The sequence below is a fragment of the Phalacrocorax carbo genome, chromosome Z (assembly GCF_963921805.1).
Source record: "Phalacrocorax carbo chromosome Z, bPhaCar2.1, whole genome shotgun sequence".
NCBI classification, from domain to species: Eukaryota; Metazoa; Chordata; class Aves; order Suliformes; family Phalacrocoracidae; genus Phalacrocorax; species Phalacrocorax carbo.
Genome location: NC_087548.1, coordinates 80,645,227 through 80,660,029, shown reverse-complemented (window position 1 = coordinate 80,660,029; position 14,803 = coordinate 80,645,227). Strand labels below are relative to the sequence as shown.

Sequence of the window (14,803 nt, the reverse complement as noted above, 5' to 3'; positions counted from 1 at the left end):
TAGTTAACAACTATAGACACACCAAGAGAACATCAAAAACAGGGTAAGACTTGACTCAGTGAGAGCATTCATTTAGGCACGCCCATGGGAACTCTCCTATATATGGGTTTTAAGTCAGACAAGATTTCCACCTCGAGTCCGGCCAACGCACCCTTTCTAAATGCCACCCCTCCCTCTCTCCTCTTAAAGGTTCCATGTTTGAGATTGATTGTACTTAACGAGTCAAAGTAAAGACTTCTCCAAAGGCCGGAAGCTATCTAAGCAGGACATTCAAAAAAGTTTTTCAAGCATAACTTTTGAGGTGCACAAATGTATTCCAAGCTCTGCAGACACATTTTCAACTTTATAAATCTTGTTCATTTAAGAGATACAACAAGTTTCAACCATTAACTTTGGCATTAACTTTGGCAATACATTAACTTGTATTCAAAGTGACATGTGGAGATCACGCACTTCTGTATTTCACACTGCTAGAATATATTCCACATTGCTAGACTTTAACTCAAAATTGTATTATTAGGTACCACAATGAATGTTTTTCTGGACTTTAAAACAACACTGGCAATAACCACAATCTAACCTTTATGGGTGAAAAGCAGATGTTGGCTGCCTTATGGAGGAGTCAGTCAAGTGACATGAACAACTTGACTTTGGACAGCATTCAAAAAACTTTGTATTTTGCTACATTAGACACTACAGTAATTTCATGCCTACTACTGTATAAAGTATGAACTCAATCTGAAGCATATAGTCACCTGAGATGATATTAAACATCCTTGGGTTCAGGATAGCAGGACAAATCAGTCGAAGAAAAACAAAGCCACTGAAATGGGAAAAAAAAATTGTATTTTGTTCAATAAAATTAGAGAATTAATAGTAGTCTTTAAGAATTCAAGTTACCATGGAATCTGAGACAGACGCCAACCACCCAGCCTGTGCTCCATGAATAAGTTAACAAATTAGGAACATCATGCTGTGACTCCAACTATGATAAAAGCTGAAAGAAGAGGCATATTGATTCCCAATTAAGGTAAACTGTTGAAACCAAGTGGGAAGAACTTAATTGTGAAGCCATACTAAAGCCAATCTCAGACTACAACAGCTTCAAAAAGGTGGCGGCCCTGGTCCCTGGCCTCCCAAAGGTCTTCCATTGTCTGCTACAGCCAGGTGCCCATCCTGCAGCCACCCGCGCCCCCACGCCCACGTAAGGCAGAGCGCAGGAGCGGGTGGGCAAAGGGAACCCCTCTTTCAGCAGTAATGCAGCCTTAGGCCAGCTTAAGCTGATCCACATCCTGATGACTGTATGCTATAGTAGGAGAATAACATGGGATCTGCTGCCTTCCTCCCAGAAGTAACTGCTGCTGTCTAGAACGCTGGGAAAAAAGTGTTCTGTTTTGACTGAAGAACTAGGAACTCACTCCACAGAAACCCAGAATAGCCTTCAGTAGCATGCAAAAAAAAAAATATCTAACTTTCTGTTAATAGCAGAAGTAAAAAACATCCACCTCAGGTTAACCTCAGTTCTGGCTAACTGCTATACAACAAAGTCACATATGGACTAACTAAAGTGATCTAAATCATCTTCAATTTTGCTCGGAGTGCTTTGACACTACCAGCGGACTGGATTTCACTACAGCAATACGAAATCCTGGCCGCTTGTAAAGAAGGAAGGGACCTTACACTACCTTGCCTGTTGATACATACGCAGCGATGGTAATGTCTCTATTACTTGAAAGTTACACACACAGTAGTGACGTTAATGCACCTCCCCGATGTCCTATACACCTAATATATAGTGTTATAGATGTTTCTTCTCCAAGAACCATGAATTATGGGCTGGTAAGATAATAGTTCTCAGCCATATGTGAAACTAAAATATTTTCTATGGTGTGAATTTAAAGCTATGAGGAAGTAATTAATTATGAAGTCATGGCATATACACCAATTCCTCTTTTAAAGTGCCCAAAGTTGAAGGCCAGTGAGGTATGAATCTAGCATGTGCCTTGCTGATACAGAAGATCTGGTGCTTCTTGCCCTGGTCAATCTGCCTAAATTAAGTGTGAGTCAATGTCTGCGTGGAAGTTTTACAACCAGAGAGAAACGGCAGCACCTTCTGACTGATATAGTAGGGAAGATACGCTGACATTTAAAAACTGTCTGTCTGCCTCTGAATATTTAATCATTCTTGGACTAAAAAGAAGGCAATAAAAGACAATCATCACTGAAGGCTGTGAAACTGTACTCTAGAGAGAAATCACTAGTGTCCACTTGTGAAGACTAACATCACAAAAGCAAGGGGTCCAACATTTATAGCATCCAGCAGAGACCTCTGGAAAACCCTGAATGCAAGCTGTGTCTGCTAAGGAAAGCCACATGGTTCCCTCTGGAGCTGGGGAGGAACAGAAAGAGACGCAGTATTCACTGCTGAGCTCTGCACCCTTGCAGTAAGTTAGCCCCTCAAAGTAAGAGGGGCCCTCACAATAAGAGCAGGCTCCATTTGAAGGCGATGCCCCTGCATGGTATCCTGGATGACATATGGCTTCTGATGTCAAAATGATAAACACAAGCCAAAGACAAATCCTCTGAAAGACAGAAGACTTACTTTGGCAAATCATATGACTGCCAGGCACCGCAAGAAACGAAAGATGTGGCTTCGATATCCCTAAAACCCCCAGTGGTGTTTAGAAAAAGTGTCAAGATCACAACTTTGTCAGAGATTTCTGTTCGACCTGCACTGGCAATAGACAGTGTTAGAGGAAGAACTTGTGCATTGCATTGATTTACAAATGTACATCGGAGTTTTTGTGGCCGGTGTGAGTTCTGAGGAGCCAGGTTTGGTAACCTCTGCACCGTTTTTGGAGGAGCCGGAATGTTTCAACATGATTGGGCTGGAGCAGATAAATGAAACAGAGCTGGGAATTACATGTTTTTGGAAACCAGAGTGGTCAGAACTGGAGCCCAACACCAGCACCCTTCTAACACCAGCCTCCTCTGATGCAGAAATGACATATCCCGATGCAGACAGTACCTCAGCGAAATCTAACAACAGCCCAGTTGTTTTTCCGAGAAGGTATTAGATTCCGTACCATGTTGGGTCTGCATTTTAAAGGGCATGGATCTTTAAACCATGTAAGGTTTCTCCAGCAATTAACACAAACTACATAAGAGTCCCAGGCGCAGTCCTCCCAGATAGCACATGACAGGAACATCATCTTCAGAAGTCACTGCTCTCTACAGGTATCACAAAGGTTAATCACTGAAGTTTTTCTTTCCCAGCATGAAAAAGAAAACTGCTGTTTTTGATTAGTTTGTAAAACTTGACAAAACACATGTAAATGTGAAGCTAAAACTATTAAAGTAAACTATACTGATGTAGTATACTACATCACCTTATTCTGTCAAGGCTCTAAGAACACGATTAAGAATCTAGCAAGCTAGTAAACCTTAATTGGGATATCATGTCTCAGCAGCATAAACATCTTAAATACTGCTGTAACCCATGTAAGTACCACACAGTTTTGACACTGGAAGAAACAGATAAGCACACTGAAGTCTTTAACAAGACCTGAAAAGATTATTTTCAGAATAAAGTGACAAGTAACTTACCTAACAACTCTGGTTCTCATGGTGGTATTGGCTGGCCACTTGTTTTGAACAGACTTCTGTAGGCACCCATAAATATACCTCAACGTCCTGCAAAAATAATAGCCAAGTACTTATTCCATTGAACTTACAGAATCAAAAATCTGGTCAGATAAGATCTAGACCAACCTCCTACTTGATGCAGAACTATTATAAATTCTATGTTTACAATTTAGACATAAGCTTTAAATTAACTTTAAGTAAGAGTTAATTTATAAGTTGATACATTTATAAAAAATCAATTTCAAAATTTATAGAACTATATTAAAAATAAAATGTATAAATGGCAATGAAAAATCTTCATTAACACACACTTCTACATGCAATTTACTGATTATTCAGATGTGCATTATTTGTTTTCTGTTTTTAAAGTAGTATTGCCTTTTAAAATAGACAATTTTGGTGGCTTAATTTCTGTTTTTCTCTTCCTGACTGAACAACTATTCTTTCCATAAATGAGGGTTAGGTATTTAGAAGTTAAGCAACCACAGCAATAGTCCTCTCCCATTAAAAAAATGAGAAAATTGTGGTGTGTTCCAGAAAATGCCGAGAGATGCATCATATACTTAAAAGAAGCACAACTTTTAATGCTAACCTTGCCAGCGCTAACACAAAAGAAACACTTCCGTGCTACTCTGCCATCTCAAAAACAGTGAAAGAAAACTGTTAGTCCTACCCGCTTTTTATTAGATGGTTCAAATCTAAACTGTGGACACAAGTTATTTTAGCAATTAAAAAGAAGGGAAGAAAACCCTTCCAACCTCTGCATTTCCCTAGGAGACAGAAGCAATCATAGCATGGTATCATTCTACTACTACCTACTTGTGTTTTTAATTTCATCTCTTCCTCAGAGAAGGAAGACTGAAAAGGATTTGTAAGCAACCGAAATATATATAATTATCTGCTAACTAGTACTGCCTTCTACGTTTTTGTGGAAATACGAGATTGATTGTTTTTATTCTTCTTTCCCTGACCCCTTGCGTCTAGTGGCTTCCCCTTCAGGGAAAAGCACATGTGCTAGCCAGAGGCTTTTGCAAAAAGCACTATTAATTCCTGAAAGTGTTATTTTTTTCCCCATCTGTACTCCTCTGTGTGGATACAGCAACCCTAAAGACATTAGTCTTATGGCTGATTTAGCAGACAACGAACCAATAAGAATATCATTTTAAGGTGCAACATAATTCACATAAACAGGTATTTCCAAATACAAATCTGAACAGAAAAGTGCAGACTTACGGAGGCAGTATCTCTGCAGCCATGAATATTTTCTCCACCAATTCTGAAAGTATACTGAGTAAATGTGCCAAATTAGTGTTTACATCTTCATTTTTTTCTAACTTTGAAGGATTTAACTAAAATAAAAAGAGAAAAATATTAAGCTTCTTCTCCTAACTAGAACTACGTATATAGTGTCACTATACTGAAACTATTCATAATACACACTGAATACTACTTCAAAGTAAATTAAATCTGCTGCTGCTGTACAAGTGTCTTACAGAAGTCACAGGTCTGTTTCAATGGCTAGTCAGGAAATGTGAAGCAGCAGGAAGCAATGGTTTTACGTTCTAATACACCCGGCTTTTTAACAGCTCAGATATTCACCACTGTCCATCTGCGTGACCTTTTTGTCTGTCTCAATCGAATTTCTGCAACTCCTATCCTTTCCACAATTAAGTTAAAGTGAAACACACACATTAGGAGGGTCATTTTAAAACCAACAGTTTCAGGACCAATAACAATGATTTAATATCAGGAATTTTTAAATTAAAACTAAAGTTCAGACACTGACTTCTACAATATCTTGAGTTTACTAGAAGTTACTTAGATTAGGCCATTCAGTAACTGCTACAGAACAGCCTATAACTACTAAAGAACGCATAAAGAAATTTTAATTAAAAAGCTCAAAAAGTTCTATGAATATTGTTCAAGCCAACGCCTACAAAAAAAACTCTTAATGAATTCAGTTCCTGTGTTTCTCATGTCCGTGAATTTTAGTTCTTAGAGATTAATGTCTCTGAAGCTAATATTTAGTGCAACCGTAAAACATAATAACCAGTAGCTAATTATGTCAACAAGGCAAAATGTTTAAAAACGTAGTTCAAGGTATCACCTCACAGGACTGCTTGCTCTCCATGATCTTTAATATAGAGTCTTTCAGTGCGTGGTGAACAAAACTTGTTGCTGTGGCTTTCATATACTGCTCCATAAGTGTACTTGCTAAAGTGGTGGCACGAAACAAGGTAGTAGCTTCATCTGAAAAAATAATAAAAAAAAGAGAGCAAAGAGAAAAGTTGAGAAAAGGAAACAGCAAAAAGCAGAGGAGAAACGTGTTATGTTCATACTTTGATATATGTTTTAACTAAAGGAGGAGTTAAAACAAGGTGCTGGAGTCCTTCCCTCCCCACCTGCTCAGAGTTCCAGTAAACTTTAGTGTAATTCAGTGCAGTACCTTCCATGCTTATCTCCCTGTCATTTAGTGTTCGTAACAACAAGGACTCCAGCTTTTCATGAAGAAAAATCTTCAACAAAATGCCAGCCAACAGCGTTCTATCCTGTCCACAAACATGTGATAAGGCATAGACTACATGAAGTTCTTTCTGGAGTATAAGCTGAAAGAAAAACAGAATTTTGAAATCTTCAGAAGCTTGTTCTAACATGTAACAGCTTTGGAAAAACTGATATCATACATCTGTAGTGACGGACGTCAATGTAAGTATTATTTAATGGTGTCAACCAGTGTTACCAAGATCTGTCTCAACCAATCAACGAGTTTTGACAGATAAAGTCATAAAATGAAAGTGAAACAACTTCATACCTCTTTAAACTCATTGTACTCCTCTTCTGGCATGATCTTCTCCATAGAATACCGTGCTCGAACACGCAAAGATCCTGGCTCAATACCCTTTAATGGTACATGGGAACTGAGTTGAAACCACTCATCTGTTGCATGTCCTTTTTGTAATCGGCTTAATTGGCAACGCATAAACACTTAAGGAAAAAAAGCATTGTTCAAGTGAGTTATCTCCAGCAGAGCAGTGCCACTACTGAATAACAAAACCAGTTTATTTGCAGCACATATCATCTTGGTTCAGTAAAACAGCATTAGTAAGAGTAATCAAGATTTTTGCCATCAATATATTGACATATTCTCTCTTAAAGGGTTTAACAGACTCCTGGGAACTGACAAAGAAATATAAAGCCTCCTGTAAAGAATGGATACACACGCATTCAAAAATGCTGCACAAATAATGGCACAGTTTTCATTGTAACACCCAAGTAGTGACTAGAAAAGTCCTACCCTGCAAACCCAGGTACCAGTCAGAAATTAAAAACAGATTAAGTGTTTGGGATTCACTGTCCTCTTTCCAGTCTTGGGCTGACACCACAGTGAGGTCTGCTCCTTGACCACTTCGTTCCTTCTTACTATTTATTAAAATAGCGTTGCTATGGCTTTCCCAAACCATGCCATATGTATTTCTTTTATACTAACTCCCAGGTTAAAGCTGCAACAGTTTATGCAAATTACATAAAACAGCGTTCCCAAACAGCTTGCTGCCAAGACAATGATGAAAGTCAACTCAAAAACGGCCAAATCATTCATTCGCCTGTCAGTTGTGCTGGTGCCTTAAAACTGCCAAGCAATGACCTGGACTGCAGCTGGACTCTGGCCCAGCAGCTGGCTAGCAAGCTGCAGCAGTCGGAGCACAGGGCCCTCCACAGCAGGCACATGCGCTTCTGAACAGTTATTTGGCACAGAAATGGCCCGGGCACTTGCAGAGGCAACACTGTGCCTGTGAAACACCCACCACGCTCAACGAGGGGTCCACAGTTCAAGTTCCACATTTAGCTTGTCAGTCTGGATCTTTCAAGCAAAAACTCTCTTTCTGTGCCTCTCAACGAGATCTGCTTTTAAGTTCGCGAGATTAAAAAAAAACCACACACAAAAAAAACCCCAAGCAAAACAAAAAACACCACCCAAACCATCGAAAACCAAAACAAAGCGTTTTGGGGTTTTTTTCACATTTTTGCAAAGCCCATGCACCACACTGCCTTGCAGAAACTGTCACCAGTTGCAGAAGACTTCCCATTGCCCCAGTGTTGAAATAGACGGCAGGGTATCATTTGATACTGGAACAGAAAACACCACATTTATAATGGTCATTTCAGGACATTCCTGTTGCCTATTTCATGTTCTTTGGAGTTGATAAACTGATACAAGCTAATGCATTTCAAATCAGCCAAGTATTGTGAAAAACAATCATCAACTGCTACTTATCCCTTGCTTAGTTGGTCTTTTCTCTCCAGAAACAGGATTCTGTTGACAACTATTTTGATCCAAAAAAAATCAGAATATTTTACACAGTTAACACTAGTACAAAAAAAAATATGACTGAGTTTCTTAATGTTTTCTTTGCTAATGAAACTTCAGCAATAATGTTTAGTAAGAAGATTGTATTTTGATTGTTAGTAATTATAGCCTGGGAATCAAAGAGAAAAGTGGTTCAAACTTAGGTTTGTCCCAGTCCTCAGACTGGAAATGACCCTGAATTAATATGAAGCCCTTGTCTAACCCTGCCAGAACAAAATGGAGCCATCAAGACAACCCTAAAAAATTCTAATTACTAGTTCAGAATAAAAGTAATTTGAAATCTTGAGGAAGAGGAAATTGCTCAATATACGGACATACTAAATCCTGCCTTTCGCAGCTACAAGCCTCTGCCGTGTTAGCACAGCCCATCCTCCCATAATCTCAGCTCTCCGCTGCAAAAGCAAGCTTTGGTGTTACTGCAAGTAACAACTGTGCCTGCAAGGAAAGCCACTGGATAACACTTTGCTCTATGGATTTGGCTGCATGAGGTGCCTGCCTCCACTATAAACGCTTTTATTTCCAACATGAACTAATTTGAAACTAACCAACTATCATGGTGCAAAAACCAAACCCGAACTTCCACTCCAGTTCAACACTGCGTGATACTGTCCTGAGATTTACTAATGCAACTCTCTAATCATACCTGAGCATCCCAGTTTGCAGGAGCAGCAGGTGAGGTCTGCTAATAAATTCTGGGGCTTTATTTTTTTCAAGACCTATTTTATTTGAATAAATTCTTATGCAATTTACAGTAAGAGAAACAAAGAAAAATTTAAACGGAATTGGTATTAAACAGTTTAGTATCATTTCTGACTATTTGAAATACTTTTTAAAAACAAAAACACTAAAATAATTATGGAATACTCATAATAGGCAAACTTCAAGGTCAAAGACTTAAAAACTAAGGAATATTTTAAAATACTGAAAAAATAGCCTTCATGCTAGTACCATTTTGCTATTTAACTTCTACGTATTATGATGTAAGAAATAAAGCAGTGAGGCCAATAACAGAGTTTTGGGCCTTCAATCTGCATTACATTGCAGGAAAAGCAAGCAGAAAAGCTGGCTTAACCCAATTAACTGGGAAGATGAATAGTACCAGCTTCACATGACTCCCACTTCATAGCAGTCCACATTTAACAGCTGTGGCTGAAAAGGAGATTGTTCAGGAAAGGAACCAACTCTCTTGCTTTTGAAGAGTTCAAGGATTATTTAGGTAATGGCGCACATAGGTCTGCTTTAGCTCATTTTTTTCCTCCCTACACTTCACATATTTAATAGGGCTGGGGATGTAAGCAGAGATAAGTGTTCACTGAAGTTGACTTAACCTAATCCTTATTCCACAAATGAAAGGGCTGTTGGGTTATGCTAAGAGTGTACCTAACTGCAACCCAGAAACTCAGCTAATCCTGCTCCTGACCTAGATAAGGAAACCATCTATCACCTCCCATCAGCTGGATGCCTCCTAAGCCAACACAACCTCCCTAAGCTGGACAGAGAAGAGGAAACTACAAAAACATTTTTAAAGAAGTTACCGAAGTATCTCATTCAAGAATTATCCTCTTAAAGGTTCTTTTACTAACCATAGCTTTGATGTAGATAGATAATGAGTTTTCCAGTTCAAATGAGTAAAAGAATCGTGCCAGAACACGGTCATAACTACACTTACAGCCCTGTTGTGTGTCAGAGGGAATGTATCTTCCTCCTGCTATGCAGAGTTTGCTAGTCAGAGGAAGGAGAAAGAGTTCTGAAACTGAATTAGGTTCTGCAAGAGCATTCAAAATGAGTAGTAATTCTACTTTTGCTAATGTTTCCCTACAATTCTCAAGGAAAAAAAAAAAGAAAATCAAGAAATTAGCACCAAAGCTCATGTAACAGGCCAGCAACACAATATATGCAAACTGAAAACAACTGCAGTAGATTATAAATTGACAGGCTTTGGTAAGACAGCTCTGAACACAATGGAAAAGCAAAAATCTTGGAACAAATCTGAAGGGGCAGGGAGGGCATCCTGCCCTGCAGGCATCAAAGAGGAGGCAGGGGGCTGAAGTTGCTCCATAACAAGTATGGTGGGAAACAAGATACCTTAACTAAGAGAAAAAATCCCTAAAAAACACATTGTGTGGGAAGAGAAAGAACTTAAAAACATCAGTTCTTTCTATCTAAGTGCTCAGAATCCATGCTGTTCAAACCAAGCCCTTTCTTTTCTAGATATCTGATAGGGCTTATCAGCTTGCTGTTAATTTGCTGGAACAGAACAAAACCACAGTTAGCAGCAGCTGTCTGGGCAACACAAGGAAAAGAAATTCTTGGGAACTTCTCTAAAAGGCAGAAGAAAATATGGATCCTTTCCCATTCAAAGTGATACTGAGGCAACTTCAGGTTTAAGTCCAAGAGTGGTACAAGGGAAGGAGACAGATCAGGTAAATAGGAAAGAAAAAAAGGCAAATTTTGTTCAGAGACCACCAAATTATTTTTTTTTTTTAAATGATGAAAGCACTATACCTTTCCTCCCTTTCTCTTTCTCACTGGAAGCAACAAAACACTTGAAAAGGAATCCCATGCAGTCAGGCTTAAAACTCCATGGAACTTTGCATTTTGTGGAGCAGACTAATACTGACAGCTTCTCTTTCCTCTTGCGTTTTGGTAAGCAGAGTTACTGTGTAACACAACAGTTACTTTAGAGCAGAGCTGGGAAAACCATCAGATAACACAGGACTGGATTACTGTGCATTTTATTACTAAAAACAAGCAGCTTCTCACTGTAAAAATGTTAGTGGAAAGCCAGTACTAGACATCCCAAACATACAAGCACAGCAGTAGGGTGAACATAAAAATATACTTAATTCTCTTGTGACAATGTTTGACAAGAGTAATGAAAACCACACAGAGTATCCATTGCTGCAATATATACGCATCTTTTACGGAAAAATACTTACATATGTCTGGATCTTTACTTTTCTTTGTTTTGTTACTAAGACTTATCTCAAATCTATTAATATCAGATGAAATATCACTAGGAGAAAAGACAGAAAGCCTCAATTAATACTATACTTGGCTGGCATTTAAGCTTATTCTAAACTCATTTCAATCCTAGGTTCTCATTATCAGCCAAAGACACTCATATTAACACAGATACTTAGGTGCCTAGAGAAAATTCGGCCCATGCAGAATTTGGCTGAAAGGTTGCTGTTGCTGTATAACCACACATAGAGTATTTTTAAATAGCATATGCAAAGCAGTACACAGTATTAAGAGTCTCAAATGCAGTGCAACTTACAACTGAAAATCACTAATTCAAGAAGATTAAGACTTACTCAAAGACAAATTCTTCTGACCACACAGGGTTCTGCCCTTCCCTGATGTGTGTTTTTGCTACCTGGACACTGTTCAGGTAGATGTTACAGTAAGGATTGGTAAAATGCTTTACTGGGAGCGTATGAGCTTCTTCTACATGCAAAATAAGACTGCTGACCTGAAAAAAATGCACAAAATTTACTTCTTGTTGCTAAAACAGAAATACAAAACATACAAACGTATTTTTTTTAATCCTCCATGTGAAAGCTTCATGTTAATATACGAATACTGAACACAAACTAAAACTTCCTAATAAAAAGAACAAGGAACAGAGCTAGTGGAGGAACATTTTAACCAGGCACAAGTGACAAAATAGAAGTAACTCAAATTATTAAGAAAAAATCTCCAGCCCCACGTTTTTAAGGCATCTTGTTTTCTTCTTTTAAAGTGATCTTCAAGGCATTAGGATTTGCAAATGCTAACTTTTCTATGCACAGAAAATTTTACTGAAATCAAAGACTGGCACCTTGATTAAGAGCCATGGATGATTCCAAACACAATGGCTTGTTCGACACATTCCTAACAGATTACGCAGAGTTCCCTTGTGCAACACATTACATTCTATTCCTTTATGTAGATGAGCATTTTCTTCGGTTTTTGAAGTAAAGAATTATTTCAGACTGTCACTCTTTCTGCTTTGATTTTGCAGCTTGAAGACCCCAATTTTGCCTGCCACTTTATCTGTGAATTCACCTAGTTTAGTCCATTTATTCAGAAGTTTCCAAACACCTTTAACGTCAACCTCGGAATTGTTGTGTGTCCTGAAAAACCTCCTGTTTTATTCTGTTCTTCACTGTCTGTTAAAACTACTTTCAATGTTCCTAACATTGAGGAAAAAAGGGAGTTACAAAGAGTAACTCATTCTGGCTGGTTTCACAAGGGAACTGCATAACTCCAAAAAGGAAAGCATGTACATGCACTATGTACTACTGTTGAAAGGAAAATTCTGAGATTTATCAGTATCTTTTTGCAATGAGGAGACACAACAGCCCTCCACATGCACCTCCAACCCCGTAATATCAGCTTCACCTGACGTAGACGTTTATTTGATGTTCCAGGACTGGTTTTTCTTAAACTGCAAAACATCTGCAGAGCTTTCATCCAGTCCTAAGAGAGAAGGATGCAAAACAGTGTAATAAAACATAGTCAGATGCAGCTTCTTCCAGTGGAACAGACATATCTAAAAAAAGTATCTGAAGTTTTCCCTTTAGCTTGGCAAAACCTATGTTTTCTGTAATTCCAAAGTATGCAAGTTTGAATACATAAGCAAAATTCTTATCTCCTCTGGCAAAACCTAATAAAGGATTTGCAAATCTGAACAATTTTCTCTTTTAGAAATATCAAGCATGACTACTGGATACACAGTGTGACCTTTACCAATTTTCCAGTCTAGTAATATTACATGAAATTACAAATGGTACACAAAACGAAGCAAAACTTGTTTGCCTTTGAGAGAATTACAGTTAACAAGCCAAATTCTTGAGATTATTTTCTCCAGTACTTCTGTATGGCAGTCATAATACTGTGTATACTTCAAACAAAAACTAAAACATTAACAGAGAAACACAGAGCATAATGGCAACATTCCCCACTTTGCTCATAAATGCGTACAGCAGAGTGGATGGATGGATTCCATTTTGATCAAGGAAATAAACAGGCTGTCTAACACCAAACTGACTGTAGAACCTTTCTGTGTTGTGTTTATATTTTTAATATGTTTTTAATAAGCTGCTAGGAGGCACTGCCAGCTTGCCAGGCTGCCTCTGAGAAAGTCACTGCAGTGTGAGAACGTTGCTAATGGCAGAGCTTTGCAAGGGGCCTTTGGAAAGTGGAGGGTATGTTATAGCCTCATTCTCCCGTCTCTGTCCCCAGCTGCTGAATTTTGTACACAGCACAAAATTTAGGTTACTTAACCCTTCCTAAGTCTGTATCTCAAAGATCTGCCATCTATTCTCAAAGTACAATTTTAAGAAGTCATTAAGAAAAACCCCACGACGCTGTTTCAATCTTACCCTTCACAATATCATCCATATTTTAAAAATACAGGAACCTGTACTGCAGCTATTCTCAGCTAGACCACTTTGAGAGTCAGGTTTCAGCTTTCAAAACCTTCCACAGAAGGAAAAGCTTTCAGCTATACATCATGAAGTTTCAGTAGCTTATTTCCTTATTCTCAGGAGTAATAATTGAAGAAACAAATGCCTCCTAAATACTCTTAACAGAAATATTTCCTGGATGAATAGTATGCTTCTATACTCACTCATGGCAGGAAAATGTTTCCCCTTAAATTACAGCAGTGACAATGAACTGTGCGCCACAGTAAGCACAGTGACACTAACTACATTTTATATTCGCTTTTGTTTTCTACAAACCATAAAGACAAAACGCAGTCCATGGGATGGCGCTGCTTTGATATTTACCACATTATAAGAGAGCCTTAATAAAGAAATAAAACTATTCTTCTATGAAATGTTACAGAGCAAAGAAAGCTGAACTTTCTCAAAAGAGAAACTATAAAGAATCTTTAAACTGTCCTGGGCCAAAGCCATCTTATAAAAAAAACCAAACCAAAAAACCACAACACTATTCTGTATAAATGCAGTGATCAGCCTGTTAAGCAGATCAAAATCAAAAGCAGATTATTCCAAATGTTCAGGGAACAAGACAGGATATTCCGTCTTCTACACATTCTTAATTCTTTTAATTTCCAGAGCACAAGACATTGCATATGTGATAAAAATTAATATCCAGTAGTGAGTGTGGAAATTACTGTGTATATTCTCAATGACTATAAAGCATGCTGCTTCTCAAGGACAGTACATTAAGAGTTGTGTGACAAATGCCACTACATAATTCTGATGTCATCTTAGTGACTTTCACAAATGTGTATTAGTTTAACAGGAAAATTTGTGCTTTCCTCTATATACAGCACAAGAATACTAAATTTATATATCCTTCATGCTCTGGTGACTAGCATTCTATTTTCAGTGCTCTAAACCGCTTTAATTCCATCCAAATAAAATCAAATGCCAAACTCAATTTCTGATGCAACAGGTATGTTGCAAAGCTGTTGCCTTTCAGAGCTGTAAACTTAATAAATAAGGACATTGCCTCATCTTAGATATGCTCTCCTGCTGGTGAGTGGTCTTCAGAGAATTAGGCTCCTATACTACAATTCTTAATCAGCAAAAATACGCTAGCGACCTAGTAACTAAAGGACACCAACTAAAACCAGAAAACCTCACTTTTTATGCACGATCAGGGCCCAGGACTATGAACAACCACCAATTTATGGGCAGGACAAGTAACTGCAAAAGGCAGCCGTACGATGTACTTTGGTCATTGGGCACACATACATGCATTAGCATTTTAGTCCATATCATGAATATGCTTTTGAAGGAAAACTCTCACTTACGCTCTGGTTTATCATGTGGA

At 38.2% G+C, this 14,803-nt stretch overlaps 1 protein-coding gene across 1 annotated transcript in view; it reads right to left on the bottom strand.

Moving 5' to 3' along the window:
• Positions 1 to 14,803, bottom strand: part of RASA1 (RAS p21 protein activator 1) — a 65,261-nt gene that overhangs the window by 7,379 nt on the left and 43,079 nt on the right. Inside the window, exons 13-21 of the mRNA XM_064439002.1 lie at positions 12,398 to 12,475; positions 11,329 to 11,486; positions 10,951 to 11,027; positions 6,458 to 6,630; positions 6,092 to 6,251; positions 5,753 to 5,895; positions 4,879 to 4,994; positions 3,607 to 3,693; positions 756 to 823 (exon numbers count right to left, since the gene is read on the bottom strand). Of these exons, the coding sequence (XP_064295072.1) occupies positions 756 to 823; positions 3,607 to 3,693; positions 4,879 to 4,994; positions 5,753 to 5,895; positions 6,092 to 6,251; positions 6,458 to 6,630; positions 10,951 to 11,027; positions 11,329 to 11,486; positions 12,398 to 12,475 (1,060 nt within the window). The remainder of the gene's footprint in view (positions 1 to 755; positions 824 to 3,606; positions 3,694 to 4,878; positions 4,995 to 5,752; positions 5,896 to 6,091; positions 6,252 to 6,457; positions 6,631 to 10,950; positions 11,028 to 11,328; positions 11,487 to 12,397; positions 12,476 to 14,803) is intronic.